The sequence below is a fragment of the Protopterus annectens genome, chromosome 9.part0 (genome assembly GCF_019279795.1).
Source record: "Protopterus annectens isolate FY-2018-M chromosome 9.part0, PAN1.0, whole genome shotgun sequence".
NCBI lineage: Eukaryota > Metazoa > Chordata > Ceratodontiformes > Protopteridae > Protopterus > Protopterus annectens.
The window spans coordinates 593517836-593539587 of record NC_056743.1 but is presented as its reverse complement, the minus strand read 5'-3'; the positions used below and the strand labels follow the sequence as shown (position 1 = coordinate 593539587).

The following is a 21752-nucleotide window of genomic DNA, read 5'->3' as shown; positions in this document are numbered from 1 at the left end:
GCAGTTGATTACATTGTGTGCAGAGCAGACAATGGAGTTATAAATCTGTAGACTACATCACAGAGGGCATCCCTGCACAATGCTGTTCTATAAGCTACAGAATACGACAAAGCGCTACAGTATGGACTGGATAAAAATGGTATTTTTATCATATACACAGTACCCATTAAATTATTAATCATGCAGTTGATAAATTGCTAAGAACTGTCTACATTTCAAGCTTAAAGTGAAGAAATGAGACCAGATACTCATAACTTTTTTTTTAATTTATTGCCGTGACATTCAAAGCCAGATTACATTTTTACAGACAGTTGTGAATAAAAAAATCATTCTCACACTTAAACCTTGTACCTAAGAATACTAGAGATCATTACAGATTTCCATGTCATATTGAAATGGTACTAGAGATCGTTACAGATTCCCATGTCATATTGAAATGGTATGAAAATGTGGGCTAGCAGTTACCCACAATTAAGGGTTTAAAAATAAGTGAACAGAACTGTGGCCACCACTGAGAATTCCACTGTTTAGACACATACATGAAAGAATTAACATTGGTTAAGCATGCTGTCTATATTTATTCTCTACCCGTTGAGTGATAAAAAAAGTGTGTAATCATGTCCTACAGTACACATTTGGATGACTCTAAAGTATGACCATAAATGCAAAATACTTTAGACAAGTCAGGAATGCTGCAGCTGCAATATCATTGCTGTCTAAGGCCAATGCCATTGTCCACTGACTGTGCAACTCTCATGACTGACATGACATCATAATCTGCTTTAAGGCCATAATGACAGAATGTCCTAGCGAAGCCATGATGAATCATTGATCAGGAGACATAGGTACTTTTCAAGCTTGAAAACTGGAACCACTAGAGAACATAGCCTTCATTTCTAGTTATGCACTCATTCATTCACTGGTGGATGGGGTAAGGTGGACTGGGCTAAATATTTTTCAGCTATAATTCCAAGCAATTAAAAAACAATACACATCTAATTACTGTAGAATAGAGAAAGCACACTTGGTATTATAACAATAAAAGATGGTAGTAAATGCCTGCATTAAATTACTCCACCTATAGAGAAGAAGTATTCATAGAGTCAAGCAGTAAAAAGCTAAGAGCTAAATGTAATTACTTAATAAGCAATGTTATGATGAGTTCTTTTAACTACCGAATGTTAAAGTAGAAATCCTTATGAACCTATCTGCAGAAGGTATTTAGGGAAATTCTAAAGTTAATAACAACATGAAAGTCTTTCTAATATGGAGACCATTTGTTTAATGCAGGATGTTGTAATGGCAGTGTACTAGCTATTTCATTTAAAGTAAACTATCTACGGGTATTTACTAAGTGAAACAGTTGGACATTTGATTGTTTTATTATATAGGTTAGTGGAGGTTCCTTGAAGCTCTTGAAAGTAATTTTATTTTTATGTTCCTATGGTACATCATTACAAATATGTGGGCCTAGAGCTATGAATACTGTGCAACCTAGGGTTATATTTATTTGCAGCATTTTTAAGGAAGCGGTGAAAGACTTTCACAGACTATTAAATTCACCCAAGAACAGTAATGAAACTGAAACAATTAAAATTGAAATAATATATTCATCTATCTACAACTCCTTTTCTCATTTTTACTCATGGGGTCAGGGTGTCACTTCAACAGTGACAATCTTCTAGAGCCAAGGTTCACACCACTGGGTGGCTACCTACCAAATGATATTAAAAATACCCTCACTATGAAAATATTCAAAAAACTCTTGTATGTGTGTGTATGTAAAAAAACTATATATATATATATATATATATATATATATATATATATATATATATTTATATATATATATATTACATATATGTAGACACACATACCCACACCAAAACATACAAGCATTCATATAAATGTACATGCATACACAAGGGTTAAACATTTGGAAGAATATTTTATACACTATAAGAAGGGACCAGCTAAACAGCTATTAAAAGGTATAAAAACTAGAGAGCATAGTGTGCCCCGTGTGGAACGTTTAGGTACTATAGTAATATATATGTGCTACAGCAGCATTTACTTTGGTTAACATAATTAAAAGTTATGAAATCTGGTATCCAGCAATGTGCACTTCAGATTGGATACAATTTATGTCTGTTTGCCACTGCAGGTCCTTCTGTGTGGGGCAGTCCATATGCTTGCAGAAAACAAAGGATAACTTGGCACCTTAGCAACAGAAGGTGCAAAAGAGAAGGAAGTTGGAGTTTTGGGTACATTTGTAGAACAGATAGATAGAAAGACAGATACACACACACTCACAGGCAAAATAAGCATGCACAACTGTGGACAGTATAGAGAGTCACCAGTTCACCTAAGTCATGTCTTTCAGATGTGGAAGCAGATCACAGCACCCAGAAAACCTACATAAACATCAGGACATAGGGAGGATATACATACTCTAAACACAAGGCAAACCACTCACAGTGCACACACACACACACACACACACACACACACACACACACACACACACACACACACACACACGTGTGTGTGTGCATGTGTCTTTGTATGTGTGTGTATATGTGTGTGGCTCTGTGCCATTCAGCTGATCAAATAAACTGCCTGTTAAATGTTTACAGCTGTTTTACAGTCAAACAAAGCCACAAGCTATTGAGATTTTGGAACATCTGATTGAGAAGTGCCAGTATTCTGTTGTGCAAGATCACTGTACAGTGGAGATTGGGAATATACCCTTTCCCATCTGGTATTTGATCTCATGAGTTAGGATATATCATGATGTTTAACTGAAAAAAAATGCATGTGCGATTTTTGTTTATAGTGTGGATTTTGTTTGTATTTGCATGAATATTGATTGAATGTGTGGTATTTGAAACATTCATGATATTGGGTGATGTGTTTTATAAGAGAACAGTTATTTGATCACTTGTAGTCAGTGTGAGTTCTGCGACAATTCACTGTAAAGCTGTATGGTTGTATAGAGTATCATAATTGAGGGAGAAAATGCCCGCAAATATATATAATAACCTAAAGTGTAGTACCAAACTGTGCTGATACTCAGACTAAACAAAGCAAACATTTAGGTTACTTAATCTGCAATTTAAAAAGAATCATTTCAGAAAATATTATTCTTTATGAGAAAGTTATTATGTTAACAGCAAGTAATACTCTTTATGCAATTAGAAAATTAAGCAATGTTCACCAAATAAGCAGATGTTCAGCTGACTCACCTCACTCCAGACGAGCATTGTTCCAAACACTACTTGTAATCCGTCAAAGAAGTTATCCCCTATAATAATCACCATAGCACCTCCTGTCGTCCAACCTTCACTTGGGCTAATAGCCTTGATGCATGGTGTGGCTAAAGAAAGAAAAAACACAATTAACTGCTTAAAATTTTCTTAAAATGCTACATTAAACAGCAGTGATTACTTTTTATTTTACAGTCCTGTGTCAAACACATTTTGTTATGTTAAAATAAAGTAAGAAATGTGTTGCATAGTGACTACTTCAACAGTTGTTTCTTATTGAAATATGAAAGAAGTATTGCTTTTAATTTACAAAGCAGCCTCCTGCCTGCTTTTGGCTCACAGAAACAACATATTATATTCTATTAGTGTTATTGACTATATTAAATATATATGCTATTCCATATGCAGACCCTGGTGGACTTCATACCCCATCAGGAGCCCAATATGGTTTCCAGGCCATATCCAAGCTCAATCCATCACTCTATTCTCAATGTTGACAAGGTCAGAGGTGGTGAAGAACTTTGGCAGGACTCCAAAAACTTGAGCCTGCTCTGAGCAGCCAGTCAATCACATCCAATCAGTCAAAGAAAAACTGGATGACTTGCGAGTGCAGAATTCTGGGATTTTCCTCTAGCATTTCACTGCCCACTGGGAAATATTAACACCACTGCAAATTCTTTACTGATTCAATCATTTTCTTCCAGTTCATTAATTCTGCTTTTGGTTGATATAGAGCAGGTTTGAAAAAAAGGAAACAAAACATTGTAATGAAATAATGTCAGATTGTCAGTTTGGTGATCGTCAACCCTTCTCACTGACAGAGAAGGGATATCAGGGGAAAGATACCAGAGTTCTGTAATACTGCTTTCACTCCGAGGTCAGTTTCTGTGTACCTCTTAGCTCACTGATATTAACATCTGGTATATGGCTTAGACAAAAGAGCAAATAAATGAACTCAAAACTGCATTTCCAAATCTGCAACTATCAGCACAAAAAAGAATGTTCAAAATAGTAGGCAGCTTAGCATATAAACATTTTCAGTGGAAAACAATCTTGTGAGTGTTTTACTCTTAAAGCCTGACTCTTTACCAACAAGTTAAACTGATCTTTTCAATAAACTGAGAATGATGTCACGGAGCATTTCCATCATACCCTTAACATCATTGTCAGTTCTGCTGGAATGCAGAGACATGCTATGAATACAACCCAGGCAATCCAAGTTCAAATAGCAGCATAGGAAATTGTTGAAGCTGGCCAGATAGTAGAGAAATAATGAGGCATTTGCTTGCTTGCTCTTTCAGGGGGATAATGAAGGGAGGGCTACAGAGGTCACAATAGTTCACAAGCCCCAGTGCTGACACTAGGGATGTGACAGTAGCAGTTGCTATTGTGGGTTAGCAGGCAAATAATGGATAAATTTTCTTCTTGGCTCCACTGCATGCCCACCTAAATGGTGTTAGCCCAGCTTGTCAACAGAAGCTAAGGCATACAAAACATTTCCTAGTACAATGCAGCATATATGATGCAGCAGGCATCCTAACTCCAGTCTGTGCCCCCTGTCCTACTTTCCATTTCCCTTCCTACTTTACAACTCCACCCATGACAGCCACAGCCAGGGGAAAATGCCAGCTATTAAGCCATACTCCCATTCCATTCACTCTAATCAGACGCAGCCCCATCCAGGAGGGGTGAAAAGGACTAGGGGGTTTGGAGCTATAGGAGATGATGTTTAATAGGTAATGATCAGTTGGAGGCATACAGGGGAGTAAAAAAAAAATTGAAAATCTAAAGTAGCCATAACCTATCATCATGAGACAATTAGCACTTATATTTGCATTAGTAAAACATAACAAACTTCATTAACTAAAATAAAGTGATAGAGGTAGGATAATGATCATACTGTTGTTAAAAATTTATGAATCATATTGCAGAAATTCAGGCATGAGCAGTGACATGAGAAGTAATAACACAGAAACAGAGCATCAGCTGGTGAGATGGTGTAAGAGTCTCCTGACCTTATATAACGTATTTATGTTTCTGTCTTTTCAGTTAGACCGTTACTACAAGCATTATTATACTGCTTCATTTTAACACACACAAGACATTCTGCATGATTGATTATTTACATATTTATACATTTCTTAACTGGCTAGGTCTACTAGTGAGAAGACACTTTGCAGACATGACCCAGGCCAAAAGACAAAAGTAAAAACAACTTGTTACAATATTTTAATCTATAAGAGTTTATATCTTCTTGATGTGGAAGGAGACAGTCAGTCTTGTTATCTTCTTAGTATCTTCCCAGGGGGTGGAGTAGAAGAAAAGGAAGAGTTACTATAGGCAAACAACAAAAGAGTATAGCATGTGTGTGTCTGTGTGTGCACACGCGCATGTGTGTGTCTGTGTGTGCACACGCGCATGTGTGTGCATACATTTATATATATATATATGTGTGTGTGTGTGCGCGCACAAGCATACATTTATATATATATATATATATATATATATATATATATATATATATATATATTTATGTATGTGTGTGTGTGCATGTATGTGCATACATTTATATATATATGTGTGTGTGTGTGTGTGTGTGTGTGTGTGTGTGTGTGTGTGTGTGCGCAAGTGCATACATTTATATATATATATATATATATATATATATATATATATATGTATGTATGTGTGCGTGCGTGTGCATGTGTGTGCATACATTTATATATATAGATGTGTGTGTGCATGTGTGTGCATACATTTATATATATATGTGTGTGTGTGTGTGTGTGTGTGTGTGTGTGTGTATATGTGTGTGCGCACGTGCATACATTTATATATATATATATATATATATATATATATATATATATATGTATGTGTGCGTGCGTGTGCATGTGTGTGCATACATTTATATATATAGATGTGTGTGTGCATGTGTGTGCATACATTTATATATATATATATATATATATATATATATATATATATATATATATGTGTGTTTGTGTGTGTGTGGGTGTGTGTGTTCGCGTGCATAGGTGTGCATACATTTATATATATATATATATATGTGTGTGTGTGTGTGTGTGTGTGTGTGTGTGTGTGTGTGTGTGTGTGTATACATTTATATATATATATATGTGTGTGTGTGTGTGTGTGTGTGTGTGTGTGCATACATTTGTATATATATATATATATATATATATATATATATATATATATATATATATATATATATAGATGTGTGTGTGTGTGTGTGTGTGAGCGCGTGCATGTGTGTCCATACATTTATACATATGTGTGTGTGTGTGTGTGTGTGTGTGTGTGTGTGTTTGTGTGTGGGTGTGTATGTGTGTGGATATAGATACACACACATATACTTTGGGCCGTCTTCCGCTTTATGGGCAGAAATGAATAAAACCAAGCAGTGTTCACCTCTACAGAAATATAGGCAATCTGCTGACTAGGACTCAAAAAAGACGTCTGGCTGATGTAGGCTTCAATCTTTGAAATAAAAGAGCAAATTATTTTCTTTTTCCTTTAAGGCCTTATTAACAGGGCTACCATCTTGGTAAACACTATGAGCACAGAAGTGAGGACTAAACAGCAATACTTTGCAATGAAACTTCCTTGCCAAGAGCTGACTTAAAGAACATCCTTATCTAATCTCATACAATGCTGTCCTAAAAAGCATTGCTCATATTCAAGGACACCACAGCAGGGACATAACCTCTAACCAGAGTGACCATCCTCACCTACCAAATGTGCTCAGCTAAACAGCTGCCATTCAAAATGAGAATGAGGAAGAAAAAATGATTCTATCCTGTTCTAAAGGAAGAAAGAACGATTCTATCCTGTTCTAAAGGAAGAAAGAACGATTCTATTCTGTTCTAAAGGAAGAAAGAACGATTCTATCCTGTTCTAAAGGAAGAAAGAACGATTCTATCCTGTTCTAAAGGAAGAAAGAACGATTCTATCCTGTTTTAAAGGAAGAAAGAACAATTCTATCCTCTTCTAAGAAATAAAAGTTGGAATTAAACTCCCTGGCTTTATTCCAAAGGTAGGAGAGCCATTCTTGTTGCTTTTAGGAGAATGGTCTTGGCTTTTCCCATGATCCATGTGGAGGCAGATAGTGTCCTGAGCAGAGTTCATTCTGGTAGTAGACCTCTCTATGACATGGCAGACCATAAACATATGAAAAAAGCTGTGGTCCTAGACTCTATGAGCTGGGTGAAACTCACACAGCTGCACAGTCTAGCCTGTAGTCCAGATACTGACTGAACGGGGGGGGGGGTCACCGTCACCCGTTTGGATAACATATATGTGATGTCCTGGGAAGTCAGGACTTGACTGATGGTTAGGGACCCACCTCATTCTACAAGGTGGCGTCTTATTCTTCCTGGTATATTCAACAACTACAAGGATGTTTTGTGAAGACACTCCCTAACATTCAGTACTGTTTGCTCTAGTGCACATTACACCTGAACCTTAAGGGCAAACAGCGTTAACCATGCCTTCCTGTGGGGGATCATACCTAGAACCTTCTGCCTAGGCATACTGTCAGCACAGTCTAAATTACATTATAGAATGTGGAAGCTTACATGGAGGTCCACTGCAGAAACTGTGTTAGGGTGACTCCAGAATGAGGAACACCTGGCAACTTCCCTAGTTCCTAACATAAGGAGGACTGTAACCTGACAATTTAGTTCTGTGGATGAAGGCTATGATTGGCTAATGAGCTTTATCCTGTAGTCAAGGATTTGATATTGTTAGCCTCCATTCATCTGCTGTACAACTGCAAGCAAGTCAGTTAATCATACAGTGTTCTCTGATCACCCTGGAAAGAATGCTTGTGCTTAGTAGTTTCTGCCCGTTAAAAAGTGAATATAGTAAGTATAAAAAAAACTGGACATGTGAGAAATGCATTTGATGGATGTGAACCCCACAACAGCTGAGGAGAAAACACTCTTGCCCACTTTTAACAGAATGTTGGGCTCCTTATCAGGCAGTACAGTGTAAAGGTGATTAGATCTCCTCAACATATACTTACCCACAAAGATCATGTATGAGCCTACCAGGTTTTCTCATTGGGGAGGTTGGAGAGAGTATCAGCTTTTGTGGGAACAGGAAACGCATAATAGAAAGCTTCCAGGCTGCAAACATTACATTCTTAATGACACATTACACAGGAAGGATTTCCCAGTACTCTGTCAACATCTTCCCAGGATACTCATTAAGGCATTTCTGGATAAAGTGCAAGGAGTTAGAAGTCTATCCAATAACGTCTGCATCAACCTGAGGTTTTCTGCAAATGAGGGCTTGTCTGAGGCAGCTATAGGGAGTGCAGAGGAGCACAATAAAACAATGTCTTGGGTGACTTATGGCTAGCTGGTCAATTTGCCACAAAAGATCAACACCACCATTACTTAAAATTAAAGTAATGTTTTTTAAATCATCATGCAGCCTAAATATAGTGACCAGTACTTCCTTAGAATAATTTGCATTGACCAAGCACCTATTTTCAATTACAGAATAAAAGAAAACTCACTGTAGTCTTACCCTCCTCATAGACAAGCAAGTACCGGTGGTTTGTGGATGGACAGTAGCATGAGCACAAGAAAGCCACTGACCAAGCATGTGCAGAATAAACATGCTGGACGTGAAGGTTCACGAGTTCTGTATGAATCAAAGTATGCAGCTTCTCCTTACTGACCCATGCAACTCTGTCATTCTAGTGAGGACCCAAAAGCACACATGGATGTAGAGTTTTTAAAAAAGTCTGCTGTTAATGTACATCTGGATGGCTTTGTGAAAATAAATAAAATGACTTGCAGGTGCATTTTCATCCCTTTAAATTAGCTTGATGTCAGAAGGAGACCCTGTCTTCTCTGCCATTCAAGTGCCTTCTACTTTGTACATGTCCTCCATTCCCACACTTTCCATCACCCTTTCCACCTGTCTCATATCCTTTTGAATGCCTTTATACGTTCCCTCTCCACTACTCTTTCTAGTAGTCCATTCCATATATCTGAAATCCCCTATGTACATAATAACTTTTGGAGAACTTGAGAGTAGTTTCCTACAGTCTGTTGTCTGTGAGCCCTTGTTCTTATTGGTTAGGCTGATATCTTCTATTCTGCACCCCTATCATCCCTCTAGTATCTTTTCTGTGCTCCTCTAGTATCTGGTCATAGCTTTTCACTTGTACCCATTCATCTTTCTGCTGGCTTTCCTTTGGAGTCCATCAAATACCCTGATGTCCCTCTCCTTGCATGCACTCCAAAACTGCACATAATACTTATGGTGTAGGCTGACCAGGGCCCTGTAAAGTGAAAAACATTAACTCTTTGCTTCTGGAATCTAGTTCCCTTGAGGATGCCCCCAGCATTCTGTTTGCTGCTGCAACTACCTTTCCACTCTTCTCCTAGTGGTCCATTCCAGATGTGAGCAACTTTTGCAAACCTTCTCTTACTCTCTTTTTCATAATTTCCATTCCCATAGTTGGTATCTTACAGCAGGGTAGTTATAACCCAGTTGTTGTACTTTGTATATGTCTGCAGTGAAACCTAATTCCACCAGCTTTCCAAACCACTCCTTAGACATCAATTGCAGCTGTACCTGTCTTCATGGCATCAGGGAATAGGCTGGGCCTTGTTCTGCCTGTCCTCTGCTGAAGAGTACTAGACCAAGACCTGACCACTGTGGTCCTCCAGTAGTCACTGTTCTTATCATCAGGCATTTAGAATTTTGAAGTAATAATGCTACAGTGCTGTAGCTATATTTCTTAGTGGCTTAGTAGTAATCTAAACATTTTGGTGTCAAGGTGTGTATACCTCTAGAACACACACGTATAATGTCTAAAGTAAAAAACTTCAGCAACTCTGATGATGCCATTAGTGGATGGTGAAAGCGCTAAGTTTGTGGAGCTACAATAAAACCCACTGGAAGAGTGCTTTGGCTTGTGTTTTTCAACTTGTGTTTTTTACTAGTTTATTTACCCTTTGGGCGATTTGTTTTGTGAACTTGTGGCTGATAACTGATGCCTAGCAAGTCACAGAACATTTTAGGTGATATCTAAGTAAAGTGAAAAGCAGAGCACTGTACTGAAATAAATAAGATGGATTACCCAGTCAATGCTCAGAAAGGTGAAGCAATGCTAAGGGTTCACTTCTGTAGATCGAAATTACACTCTACTGAAACTGAAATCAATGAGATGAATCTGCCGAAACTACAGTTTAACAAAACTGCAAACTACCAAACATCGAATATTAAACATCTCTACAGATACTCAACACATTTTAAAACTTTAAGTGAAAAACGTACCTTTATTGATGTTTTTGCAGGGGGGTCCATGCACATTTTATATACCAACTCCGAGATCCGAGGCACACTACAGTGGGGAAAAGGTAAGGTCCAGAAACGTGTTCAAAGTTCTTTGTTCGGTGTTTCATCATTCTGTAGTTTGTAGTTTCGTTAAACTGTAGTTTTTGTAGATTTGCCTTGCGGATTTCAGTTTCAGTAGAGTGTAATTTTGGTCTACAGAAGTAGACCCATATATACATATATATTTCTTTTTAAATATATAGTAGTGTTGTTTTACGTTTCGGACATGCATACAGTAGAATAAAGAATTGTGTTGAAATTTTCAAGATAATTTTAAACTTATTAATAATATTGCTTTTGATTTATACAATAAACAGTCTATGGTTTGGGGCTCACAAACTAAAATTGTAAATCTTGGCATTCAAGGAGAAGGGATGACATCAGAATGCTGTGCGCATCAAAAAACAAAATTAAACAGAGTTTTTTTTTTTTACTTTTTTACAATAGGCTTCTTTCGATTCTCAGCTAAAGCGTCTTCTGTGTGGAAACATGCGTGAATGGGCGTACCTTCGTTGAAGGTTGTGCGTCAGGCCTGGCAAGTCAATACGTAAAAATCTACTGCCAATCATTAGCGGTCCGGAGTTCCGCTGTGGTGACCCCTAACCGGGAGAAGCCAAAAGATACAACAACAACAGGCTTCTTTCTGCTGACACTTGATATGTACTTCTGAAATCAACAACTCCATTAAAAGTTTCTATAGCTATAGCCATAAATTAGATGATTCCACTATAAAACATATTTATTTATGTAGTTGCACACAAAAAAATTACAATTCTAAGGAAAAGGTATGTGTCGATTAAGTAATTCTTCAGGCCATGTTTTTTTATGACAAATTGTTGTAACATCTTGTCATATCAGCACATATCAGTTCCTGCACTTCTCTGCTAACACTTTTCACACTGCACTAGTGCCTGTCATTATGACACATACTGCCCCTACCATGTTCTGAAACTAGATGCCCATTATTTTAAAAAAATGTTGACCCCATGACCTTCATTTCTATATCAGATACATTTAAAAACTGTAGTCACATCAAAAAATCTGTGACTAATATATTTCATCACAGACTGAAATCTCTTCAGTAAGTATTTTCTTGGCACAGAAAATTTGCCCGACATTGTTTCCTGCCCCATTTGTTTCTAAAACAAGCCATACTGTATTCAAAAGTCATTCTGTCTTCTCAAATGTGACATCATAATTGATGAAGTACCAGTCATCTGTGCAGAGTGATGTCACTCGTTTCACCATTAATTAGATCAAACTGCTGAAATGATACAAAGGGGAACATTAAGCAAAAATAGACATAGGATAAAGGAAATAATGACAAAAACAGATGTTGACAGATGAGCTTCCATTTGTCAATAGCTGTACCTTGCAGAGCCAAAAACATTCCACAGAGAGAATAATGAATGCACTGTGGGTGACAGTGAGGCATCATTTCTGTTGAGGTATCTGCTGACCGTATGAAAGACCTTGAGAGTAAAGATCAGGGAAAGGATTTTTTTCAGAATTATATTAACACAGTGTCTAAAAGTAAACAGTCTAATACATAAGTAGAAATCAGCATGGGTTTACAACGAACACGTCCTGTAGTCAAATGTGTGCTGAGTATACGACTGGGTAATGGTGGAGGTAGACACAAGTAAGCCTGTGGATAGGACCAACCTGAGTTCAGAAGAGTATCTGAAACATTCTTAATGAGTGATAAAAATTAGGTGGTAGAAGAATAGGTTTCAGAATGATTAGTTGGGTGAAAATGTAGTTACTATGAAGAAAAACAAGTGTGATAGAAGGGGTAAATGTCCAGAGAAAGGACCTTCAGCTTATTTGTGTCAGCTGTCACAGTATGTGCGGAGATCAGGACTGGGCATTGGCATCAATACTGGCACAGTGGCAATAGAAGCAGTTAGCATAAGGACTCTCGTACAGAGAGTAGACTTGTTGGGTGAGTTTGCTGATGGCAGCTGAGGTTCAGTGCAAGAAAATGCAAGGCAATCCACATTACATAAATACTTCCTTGTATTTTTAATTCTGATTCCTTCTTTAATACAGACATAAACCACTGCATTATACTGTGGCACAGTCATTGTTAAGAGAAAGGAAATGACAGTAAGGATAAAAAGTATAAGAGCACACTACAAAAGGTCAGTCTTGGGAGATATTTTCTTCACTCATTACAGATGTCTTGATGGTGAAATACAAACTGGACCTGAAAACTGGTTACATCTGTGTATCTTCAGAATAATTGCTTATTTAAAACTATTTCACATTAGATAACTAAATGGCTAATCAACTTTTTCAGTTTTAACTAGAATAAAAATAGATTAATGTGTTATTCTTTTTACAGTTACTCCATAATCCATGGCATAAGGCAGGCAGAACTTACCTATCATGGCACTCATGTGGCACAAGGCAGAGGAACTTTCTTGAATGGGACACCAACCCCTTGCAAGACTCAATGCCCCACAGCGCTCATATCTATGTGTAGTTTGGAGGAACATCAGTCCATTTACAGCATGGATTTGGAATGTGGGAGGAAACTAAAACACCAGACAAAAACCAACGTGGATACAGGGGGATGTGCAGACTCTACACAGATGGCACCCCAGCTGAGAACCAAACTGGAGGACCAAGCGCTGTGAAGTAGTTGCACAAACCACTATGCCATTGTGCCTCCCTATCCATTCTTATATTATAATACAGTCCTCCAACTCTAAGGTTTGCAAAAGTGTTAACCTAGGTATCCCAACTTCTGACTTCCTAGCATGTGATAACAGTCATAACATATATTGATTAGAAATATGTGATACTACAATGACTATGAAAGGGCAAGGAAGCAGGAACAATGAGCTATATTAATGCTGGATAGATCCCACGGTTATGGCATTCACAGAACATAGTTATCTTTTCTGTATTCTATATTTGTAACTAGACTGATAAGAAGTACTAAGGATATGGCAAACAGTGGGTGACCAATATGTTATTCATATTTATTTATAATTTATAGAAAGTAAAAGTGAACTGCAGTTTTGGCTTAAAGATGTCAACTGCACAGTATCCGAATTTTAAGCTCTTAAATGTTATCCTATATATTTTTTTTTTACTAAAAATGTCACTATTTAGTCATAATTACAAACTGACAAGAAAACTGGATACTTTAGATAAGCAAAGAGCATCACTGCTATAGAATAGCTTACCTTATTTCCTTCTGCTCTGTGATACAGATGAGCATTTTAAAAATAAGCTGGGTAAATGCAGGACTATTGAATGTTATCTGCCAGAGAAGTTTTGGTGGACCAAAGTAAGCTTATTGCCAAAGGTGAGTTCAAAAGTAAGTCAATGAGATAGTTAAAATAAAATACCGTGCAACACTAAGGTGGAATAAAAAGTGGTTTTGTATGGATGTGTTTTTAAAAAACTAATAAGGAATTTGATAGCAGCAGTGTACTTGTTTTCATGAGTTTATATAAATGAGTTAACAAGAATTGTAACGATTTTTGAAAAACCTGACAAGGCATATGTAAAAATAAATTAGTGTTTGTATTAAACATGTTTTATTGCTCGTGTTACATGGCATTTTGTTTTACTTTATTTTGTATTTGTTTCCTGGGGTAGAGCAATGATCTCCATGGACCTTCTTCCACACTCTGCCTGGGAGCAGTGTCTGGTTAAGTGGCTTCCTCAGAGTCACGCAGTTAGACGAGGCTGAGAGAATCAAACCTCGCATGACTGCACTACAAGAAGTAGCTCATTAACAGCCCATTACTCCTCTAACTCAACTGCCAGACTTTAAAGTATGATCCTCGTTTGGCATAAACAAACTGTTTTTGTGAAGATAAGACAGCAATATAACAAAGCTACAAATTCTGTAGCCTAGTCCATGTAGATGAGCACAATAACAAAACAAGTGAAATGATTATGGAAAAATAGTTTCATCATCAGTTATGTTTTTTTTTCATCCCTTGCTTACTTCATGGGCACCGGAACCATAGAGCCCCCCCCCCCCCCCACTTTTACAGCTGCAAGATCTGTCGGGAAAAATTAATGAAGTGGAGTTTTCATGCTAACGTGGATTCGCACGCAGAAGTTAAACTAACTAAACTAGTTGTTCTTGTTCTCTTATTGCTCTGTGTTACAGGAGTTAAGCTGCTGTTGTTCTGCTGGTGCTGCCAGAGTCATGCCGGTGAGGAGAGTTTTGTTCTTTTATTTGCAGGAGTTATGCTGCTCCTGTGTGTGTGTGTGTGTGTGTGTGTGTGTGTGTGTGTGTGTGTGTGTGTGTGTGTGTGTGTGTGTGTGTGTGTGTGTGTGTGTGTGTGTGTGTGTGTGTGTGTGTCTGTGTCTGTGTCTGTGTCTGTGTGACATGCCCCAGGTAGGTATACCTGGTGGTTAGTGTCACTCAGACACAAACAAGAGCCTGAATTCTTTACCCACACCACCACTTGTGATTCAGGGAGTTGAGTCCATAGCTCTCAACTGTTCAGATTTTCACAGCATATTTAGGTCATATTTTTGGTCTGTTCCTCTTAAAATTTGTGTTTTCTCTGGTAAATCAGCGAGAACTGAATTCACTAAATAATGATCGCCCTTTAAGTTTCAGTTTTCCTATCTTTCAGGAAACCCATGGTAATACAAAACACTTTATTCTAAGATTATACAAGCAATATTTAAAATGTGTCCCTGGTTTTGGACCTTTGCCCCCCCCCCCCCCCAAAATAAATTTTGGCTTTTTCCAGATTTCTTGTGCTGTGAAGTTGAGAGATTTAGTTGAGTGTCAAGTGGATTTTACAAGGAAAGAGAAGTTTAGTGCTACTTATGCTAAGTTGTATTGTTAGTAGCACAACAGGTAGTATACTTGCTTTTGATACAGAAGGATGTGGGTTCTACTCCCACAGTATGCAGATGGATCGGTGATACTATACTGTGTTGTACTTTAAAGGGAGTGGATGCTAAAGCCCTATGAATGTCTTCCTTTGGAGGACTTACCTAGTAACTATGTTTCTGTTATCAGTTTGCCTTCCATTTCCCTTTGCAAAATTACTAGCTTATCATTTTTTTAATGTAACATAGGAAATGTATTCTTCAAGAGCAACAGGCACTTTATTTGTAGATGAAACAATGAAATATAAAGTTGTTTGCTAGCAGCAACCTCTTCATTAGTTACAGATCCCTCTAATGTGGAATTATTTAGATGACATCTGCAGAGATTTTGCATATTTACTGATATTGGTGGATTGTAATGACAGAAGTTTGAGTGGCCTTTTATAGTTGAAATTTTCTGAAATGGGTAATTTTGTCATTATTGGTTCATACATTTTGTTTCATTGCTTACTATAAGACTGTTCCAAGCTACAAATCTAAAAAACATTCTAACAAATGGTGCTGTATTATACAAGGAATATAATTCAATACAATCAGGTTAATACAATCAGGAAGGTGAATCAAAGAACGCATACATGTATGCTTGCTCACAGGATGCAGGAGATCAAAACAGGGAAAGAGACCAGTCACCAATGGAGTTCCCCAGGGTTTGGTGCTGAGACTTTTTCTGTTTGGTATATACATCTCAGAAGTAAAAGGAAGGAAATGCCAAAGGGCTTTTGGCCAACTAAGTTTGAGATGACTACAAGCTAGGAGCAGTTATTGAATCCCCAAATAACTTAACCATCATGCAGGAAGGTTTGTCCCAAACAATAACCGGTGCCAGAATCATGAACTGAAACTAAACTCCAAGGAATACATTATCTTATCCTTTGGGAAGTCATCTACTCCAGGGAACTGCCAAACTAACAATGCCCCTTGAGAATTGACCCAGTTGTTTGGCATTTGGGAACTTGTGTGTTACAGTGACCTAACTTCTGACCAACATGTGCACAGAGTCATAAGAAAGTCTTTCTATATTGCACAGCTTATAAACAAATTGATTCTGACTAGATTTAGAGATGCTATTGTCCCCTTTTACAAAGCCCTCATGAGGTCAATCATTTTGTATAATGCCCACTTTGGCATGTATCTGTCCAGACTCATGCAATAATTGGAATACCCACAGAGATACCTTACTAAAAGAATACAAATCCTAAACAATAGGTCTTGCATGGACCACCTCAAAGATTTATCACTATACTCAGTATCCTACAGAGTGCTTAGAGGTGACATGTCTGGCATACAAGGCATCCTCCGACCTAATACAGATGGACCTACTGAACATCAGCAAGTCAAATGGCATCAGAAATACTCAGTCCGGGTATCTAAACTGAATGTTGTGGAGAGACGGATATCTATCACAGAGGCTACCATTGTTCCAGAACAGACTATCCATTCAAGTAAAACAAAGCCCATCCCTGTCCATATTCAAATGCAACTTGGATTTAAGGATGGGTAAAAGAAAATGTACTCCAGGTTTGCCCCTCATGTCACTAATGGATAAAGGCAGTTCCTAAATGCTGCATCCCTTACATCGGTCCCCTCAAATTATTTACAGTATGGTTACATTTATTCTCACTAGGGCTAATATACAATTATCAACCATGGGATAGGTAAAACCAATCAGGAAATGTTAATTCAAGCACCAAAAGGGAAATTGGCTAAGCATAACATGTCCTCCAAGTGAACTTATGTTGTGGTAGTAAATAGTTTTTAAAAATTGCCCTTTTTAGATCACTACGTGCCCCTCTCACCCTCCCCCCCCCCCCAAGTCTTCAACAGCTTCTGGCGCCTCTGGCTTACTTATCTTTGGTTGATACTAACTTTTTATTAAAACTTTGGTAAATTTAAGGTTAAACTTTGGCAATAATTGAAGAGAGAGTTTCACTTCTTCCAAGGCATTTCTTGGCTGTGGTGAAGGTTTTTATTTGTGTCTGACTAAACAGTATTTCAGAGCCCTGACATGTCATGTGACCATTTAGATTGTGCAGACAGCTCTTCCTTACATTAAAAAAAATGAAGATATGTCAGTCAACGTGGTCTGTGTGTGTGTGCTGGGGTGGATTAGTCTGTGGCAAGTAACTGCTTTCTTCACTGAGAACAGGTTTGGGGAGTTACTTAGTGTACTCCTGAGCCTGGACAAATGTCAGTGGTATATTATGCATGTGGTGCCCACAGAGATGCGATGAGCGATCCAGCATCCAATAAATGATCATTTGTGACAGTCTGCCTTGGGTCAAGGATTTTCACATTCCCCAACTAGCTTCCAAACCCACCATATTGAAAATTAAGGTTAAATTTTACTGGAGATGCCTATAGATGCAAGGCTGTGATACTTGAGAGGGACAGTAGATCAAAGTAATAGAAACACAGGCCTAGAAGGAAGTAGACATAAAAAATAGAATAGATGGAGGATATAATAAAAACAGAATCCACATAACTCTCATGGCTCACTATAACTGGTTATACATTTCTGTCATCAGTTCACATTTTTACAAAATATAATACAAAGTTTCACATTCTTCCAGACCCACTGAATTATATCACATTTCATTATTCCATGAAGATTTCTGAAAACTGACCAAAAGGCATTTAATATTACTTAGTCATAGTTGCGTACCATACTCCAGACAAGGGTCCGTACCTTCAGAGGGGTCAAGTCGTCTCGCCCTCCGACCATGTTTGGAATTATTGTGCACAAACATATTGTCAGAAACTGCCAGTACATGACCATCAACATTCACTGTTGTCGACAGAACAACCTAAACATTAAAAAAATGAAAAATCTGTGAGATGTTTGTTAATAGAATCACTGTAAGATATTCGGCACTTATATCAGAGACACTCCTGCAATAAAACATTTCAGATAAATGCACATTGTTTAAGAACTAATTATATACATTTATCCTTTTGCTTTGATGCACAGTTCATTATAAGTTAACTGACTAAAAGTTCTGACTGTTTTGAAATCAATTTTAAATACATGTGTAAGGTAAAGTAATACAAGATTTACTACCTGTGAATTTGCCATAAATAATACTGCACATTAAACATGGAAAAAATATGTGTATATATATATATATATATATATATATATATATATATATATACACACACACACACATATATATATATATATATATATATATATATATATATATATATAGTGTGTGTATATATATATATATATATATATATATAGGTAGGTAGGTATATTGCTCACAACTATGCTTGAATCGAGAAACAACCTTCATGCATGCAAACTTTACAGTTAAAAAAAGAAATAAATACACCCCCCACTTGGGGAGCTGCACCCCTGACAACCCCTGCTAATTTTATATATATATATATATATATATATATATATATATATATATATATATATATATTAACTCCGAGATTGTACAAACATGTGGTAAGGGTATATTCCCCATCTACAGGAATTGTGCAGTCAGACACCTGTCAACCAGCTGTTTAGTCGATCAAAAGCAGTCGAATAAACAACTGTCAACCAAACACACACTCAAACATTTGCAGCAGGGAACCTATATATATACATATATGTATATGTGTGTGTGTGTGTGTGTGTGTGTGTGTGTGTGTGTATATATATATATATATATATATATATATATATATATATATATATATATATATATATATATATATTCTTTTCTCCCCACATTGAGTACAACTACAGGTTGCTAGTTTGAGCCTCACTGAGGAGCTCTAACACCAGATCCCATTTTGGTCCTACTACCCACTGAAGATACTGACTACCAGGACATTTATGACATGTTAGTGTGTTAAAATGGTAAAGTTTGCGCTTTTGTGTCTTGCCTGGCAATTCTGTTATATAGTTAACATCACTCCACTTCTTCTCAATTGGGCAATGACCGAGTAAACTTGTTGTGTCTCACAGTAATAAGCACTGTCTTCTGCAGCCCTACAGAATGCTCTACAGCTCAGACTGTCCTGTAATACCAAACTTTTTTTCTGTTATGCTTGTGCCAGGTGCTCCTGGACATTGGCATGAATTTCCTAAACATAGCTCTGATATTTAGGGCACAGTCCACAGCAAAATCTTAGTGGGAATCACAAACACCCTCCCACTCATCACAAATTAAATCTAGGGCCCCTCTCACCTTATTACCATAAAGCATCTCAAAGGGCAAACATCCTTTGGATTTTTGGGGCACATCCCTGCATGCAAAGAGGAAATGGAGGTACATTTTCAAAATACACTCTGTATGGTATTCTGAGTAGAACTTATCTTCTCCACCAGACCATTGGCCTTGGCAGAGGCAAGAATTTAAGTGTTTTAGACTATTACACTTCCACAAACAGGCCAGCAAATCTGACAGGAAGGTAATACCTCTATCTGTTAGTATTTTTCTGGGATAACCTGCACTGCTGAAAATGCCTAGCAGAACATTTGCCAACTTCTGTGCTTCAGTGGTAGTCAAAGCCATCAAGAAACACATACAGGTGCTTCTACAGGAGAACCTGTGGCACATAGTCGCACAGTACAGCAAGGATTCTATCTAAGCCCCAGAGACACATCAATAATTTACAGCCACATTATCCTGAGAATTGAAAGAAACTCTTGCAGTGACTTTGTAAAGGGGGAATGCATATTCTGAATTTTAAACTAAGAAAAATATATAGAAATGCTGTAAAAGAATATTGTATTTAACTGTTGCTATGCATTGCACCAATACTAGTTTTTTAAGACTTGTACATGTACAGAGGGCATGTGTGTCCCTGTGAGCAAGACATTGTATTCCAGCTACAAGTTAACAATATAGGTTTAGCGACCCTTGAATTTATTTTATCTAAATACAGTTTGTGTCACCAAAGGTAGAAACACAACGTCTGAGAGGGATAAACGGTTAGAAGATTCAGATGTGTATGGGCCAGGCACTATAAAATCCTGACAGTATAAATGAGTAATTAATTTTAAACTTAAATGTGGCTTACAGACTTGGTATGGTTAAGCAAAAAACAAGATGTCAGGATATGTCCATATGTGAGGCCTCTTTCCATATTTCTACAATAATTGAGTGATTTTTTTTTTACAAGTTTACTGGTGTGTTTAGTGTGTCTCTTAAATATCTGGATGGCAAAGTGGTGTTAGATTCCTTCTTCACCCTTAGCTGTCATACAGTGGCACAGAAATCTCAGAACCTAGCTTTAGGTGATACTAAAATTTCAGACTTGCAGGAGTGTACAAATGAGGTTGCCTCAGTCAGAATGGGTTTTGGCCTGCAAACACAAGAGGTTGATGCTTCTAATTCATAATTAGTATTTTAAGGCAGAAGTATGTTACTGTTCCAGTCAATATGAGCTTTGTTTCCAGCGAAAAAGTGAAAGCAATCAAAAAGGACCATCACTGTACAACTTTAAACAGGCACACATCAAAGGTAGTCATCCTGTGTTCTCTGGTATAAACTCTGGTTACAACTCAGTTCCTCAGTAGTTAAAACAATTATTTTAGGATTTAACTCAGGTAAATATATCTTTCATGCTTATTCTGAAAAAGGATGTGGCCTCTCAAAATGTGACATCTTCTCAGGAGATCATATAGTTATGAAACAAAAAAAGTCACCCAAGAAATAGCCACAGTATAGCCTTCAGTGGTGTATGTTCTGAAATATTAACATAGCAGGACACAATTATAAGTCATCTTGTATTTCCTCATTCCTAAGAAATACCCCATCGTGGAGTGGAGAAGCATTAGCAAAATCATTAAAGATGTAAGAAAGTTTCATTCAAGTATTTTAACTCAGGCATAAATAAAGATGGTGGTATAAGAATTTATCGTACATGCCTAACACTTTTTAACCACAGGGACTCTTGTGAATGAAAATCTGATTGTAAACTTTTGCAGAGGATTCTGGAACACAAACTCATTGATTTGCTGTTTGATTATCAGCTGCAATTTAGAACCCTGCCAAATGAAGCACATGGTAAAAATGTCAACATTTCTTTGATAAAAGCTGTTTCTGTAACAAGATCACATAGGAATGCCTAACAGATTAATTTTGCTGCAGTGCAAAGGTTGAACATGCTTGATTGGGGCAAATACTTCATTGACATATCCCTTGGATATCAATATCAAGTTAATTTACAGGGTAAGAAGAGACCATTACTACAAACCCTTTCTTATCAAAAAGCTATGTC

General features: G+C 37.3%; 1 protein-coding gene across 3 annotated transcripts in view; it reads right to left on the bottom strand.

The window, feature by feature from the left end:
- The window catches only part of EBF2 (EBF transcription factor 2), a 418171-nt gene that overhangs the window by 80260 nt on the left and 316159 nt on the right, over positions 1-21752 (bottom strand). For 2 of the 3 annotated variants that reach the window (XM_044083149.1, XM_044083147.1), the window contains exons 8-9: positions 18190-18331; positions 3246-3376 (exon numbers count right to left, since the gene is read on the bottom strand). In XM_044083149.1, the coding sequence (XP_043939084.1) occupies positions 3246-3376; positions 18190-18331 (273 nt within the window). The remainder of the gene's footprint in view (positions 1-3245; positions 3377-18189; positions 18332-21752) is intronic. The other variant, XM_044083148.1, reaches the window with a different exon arrangement.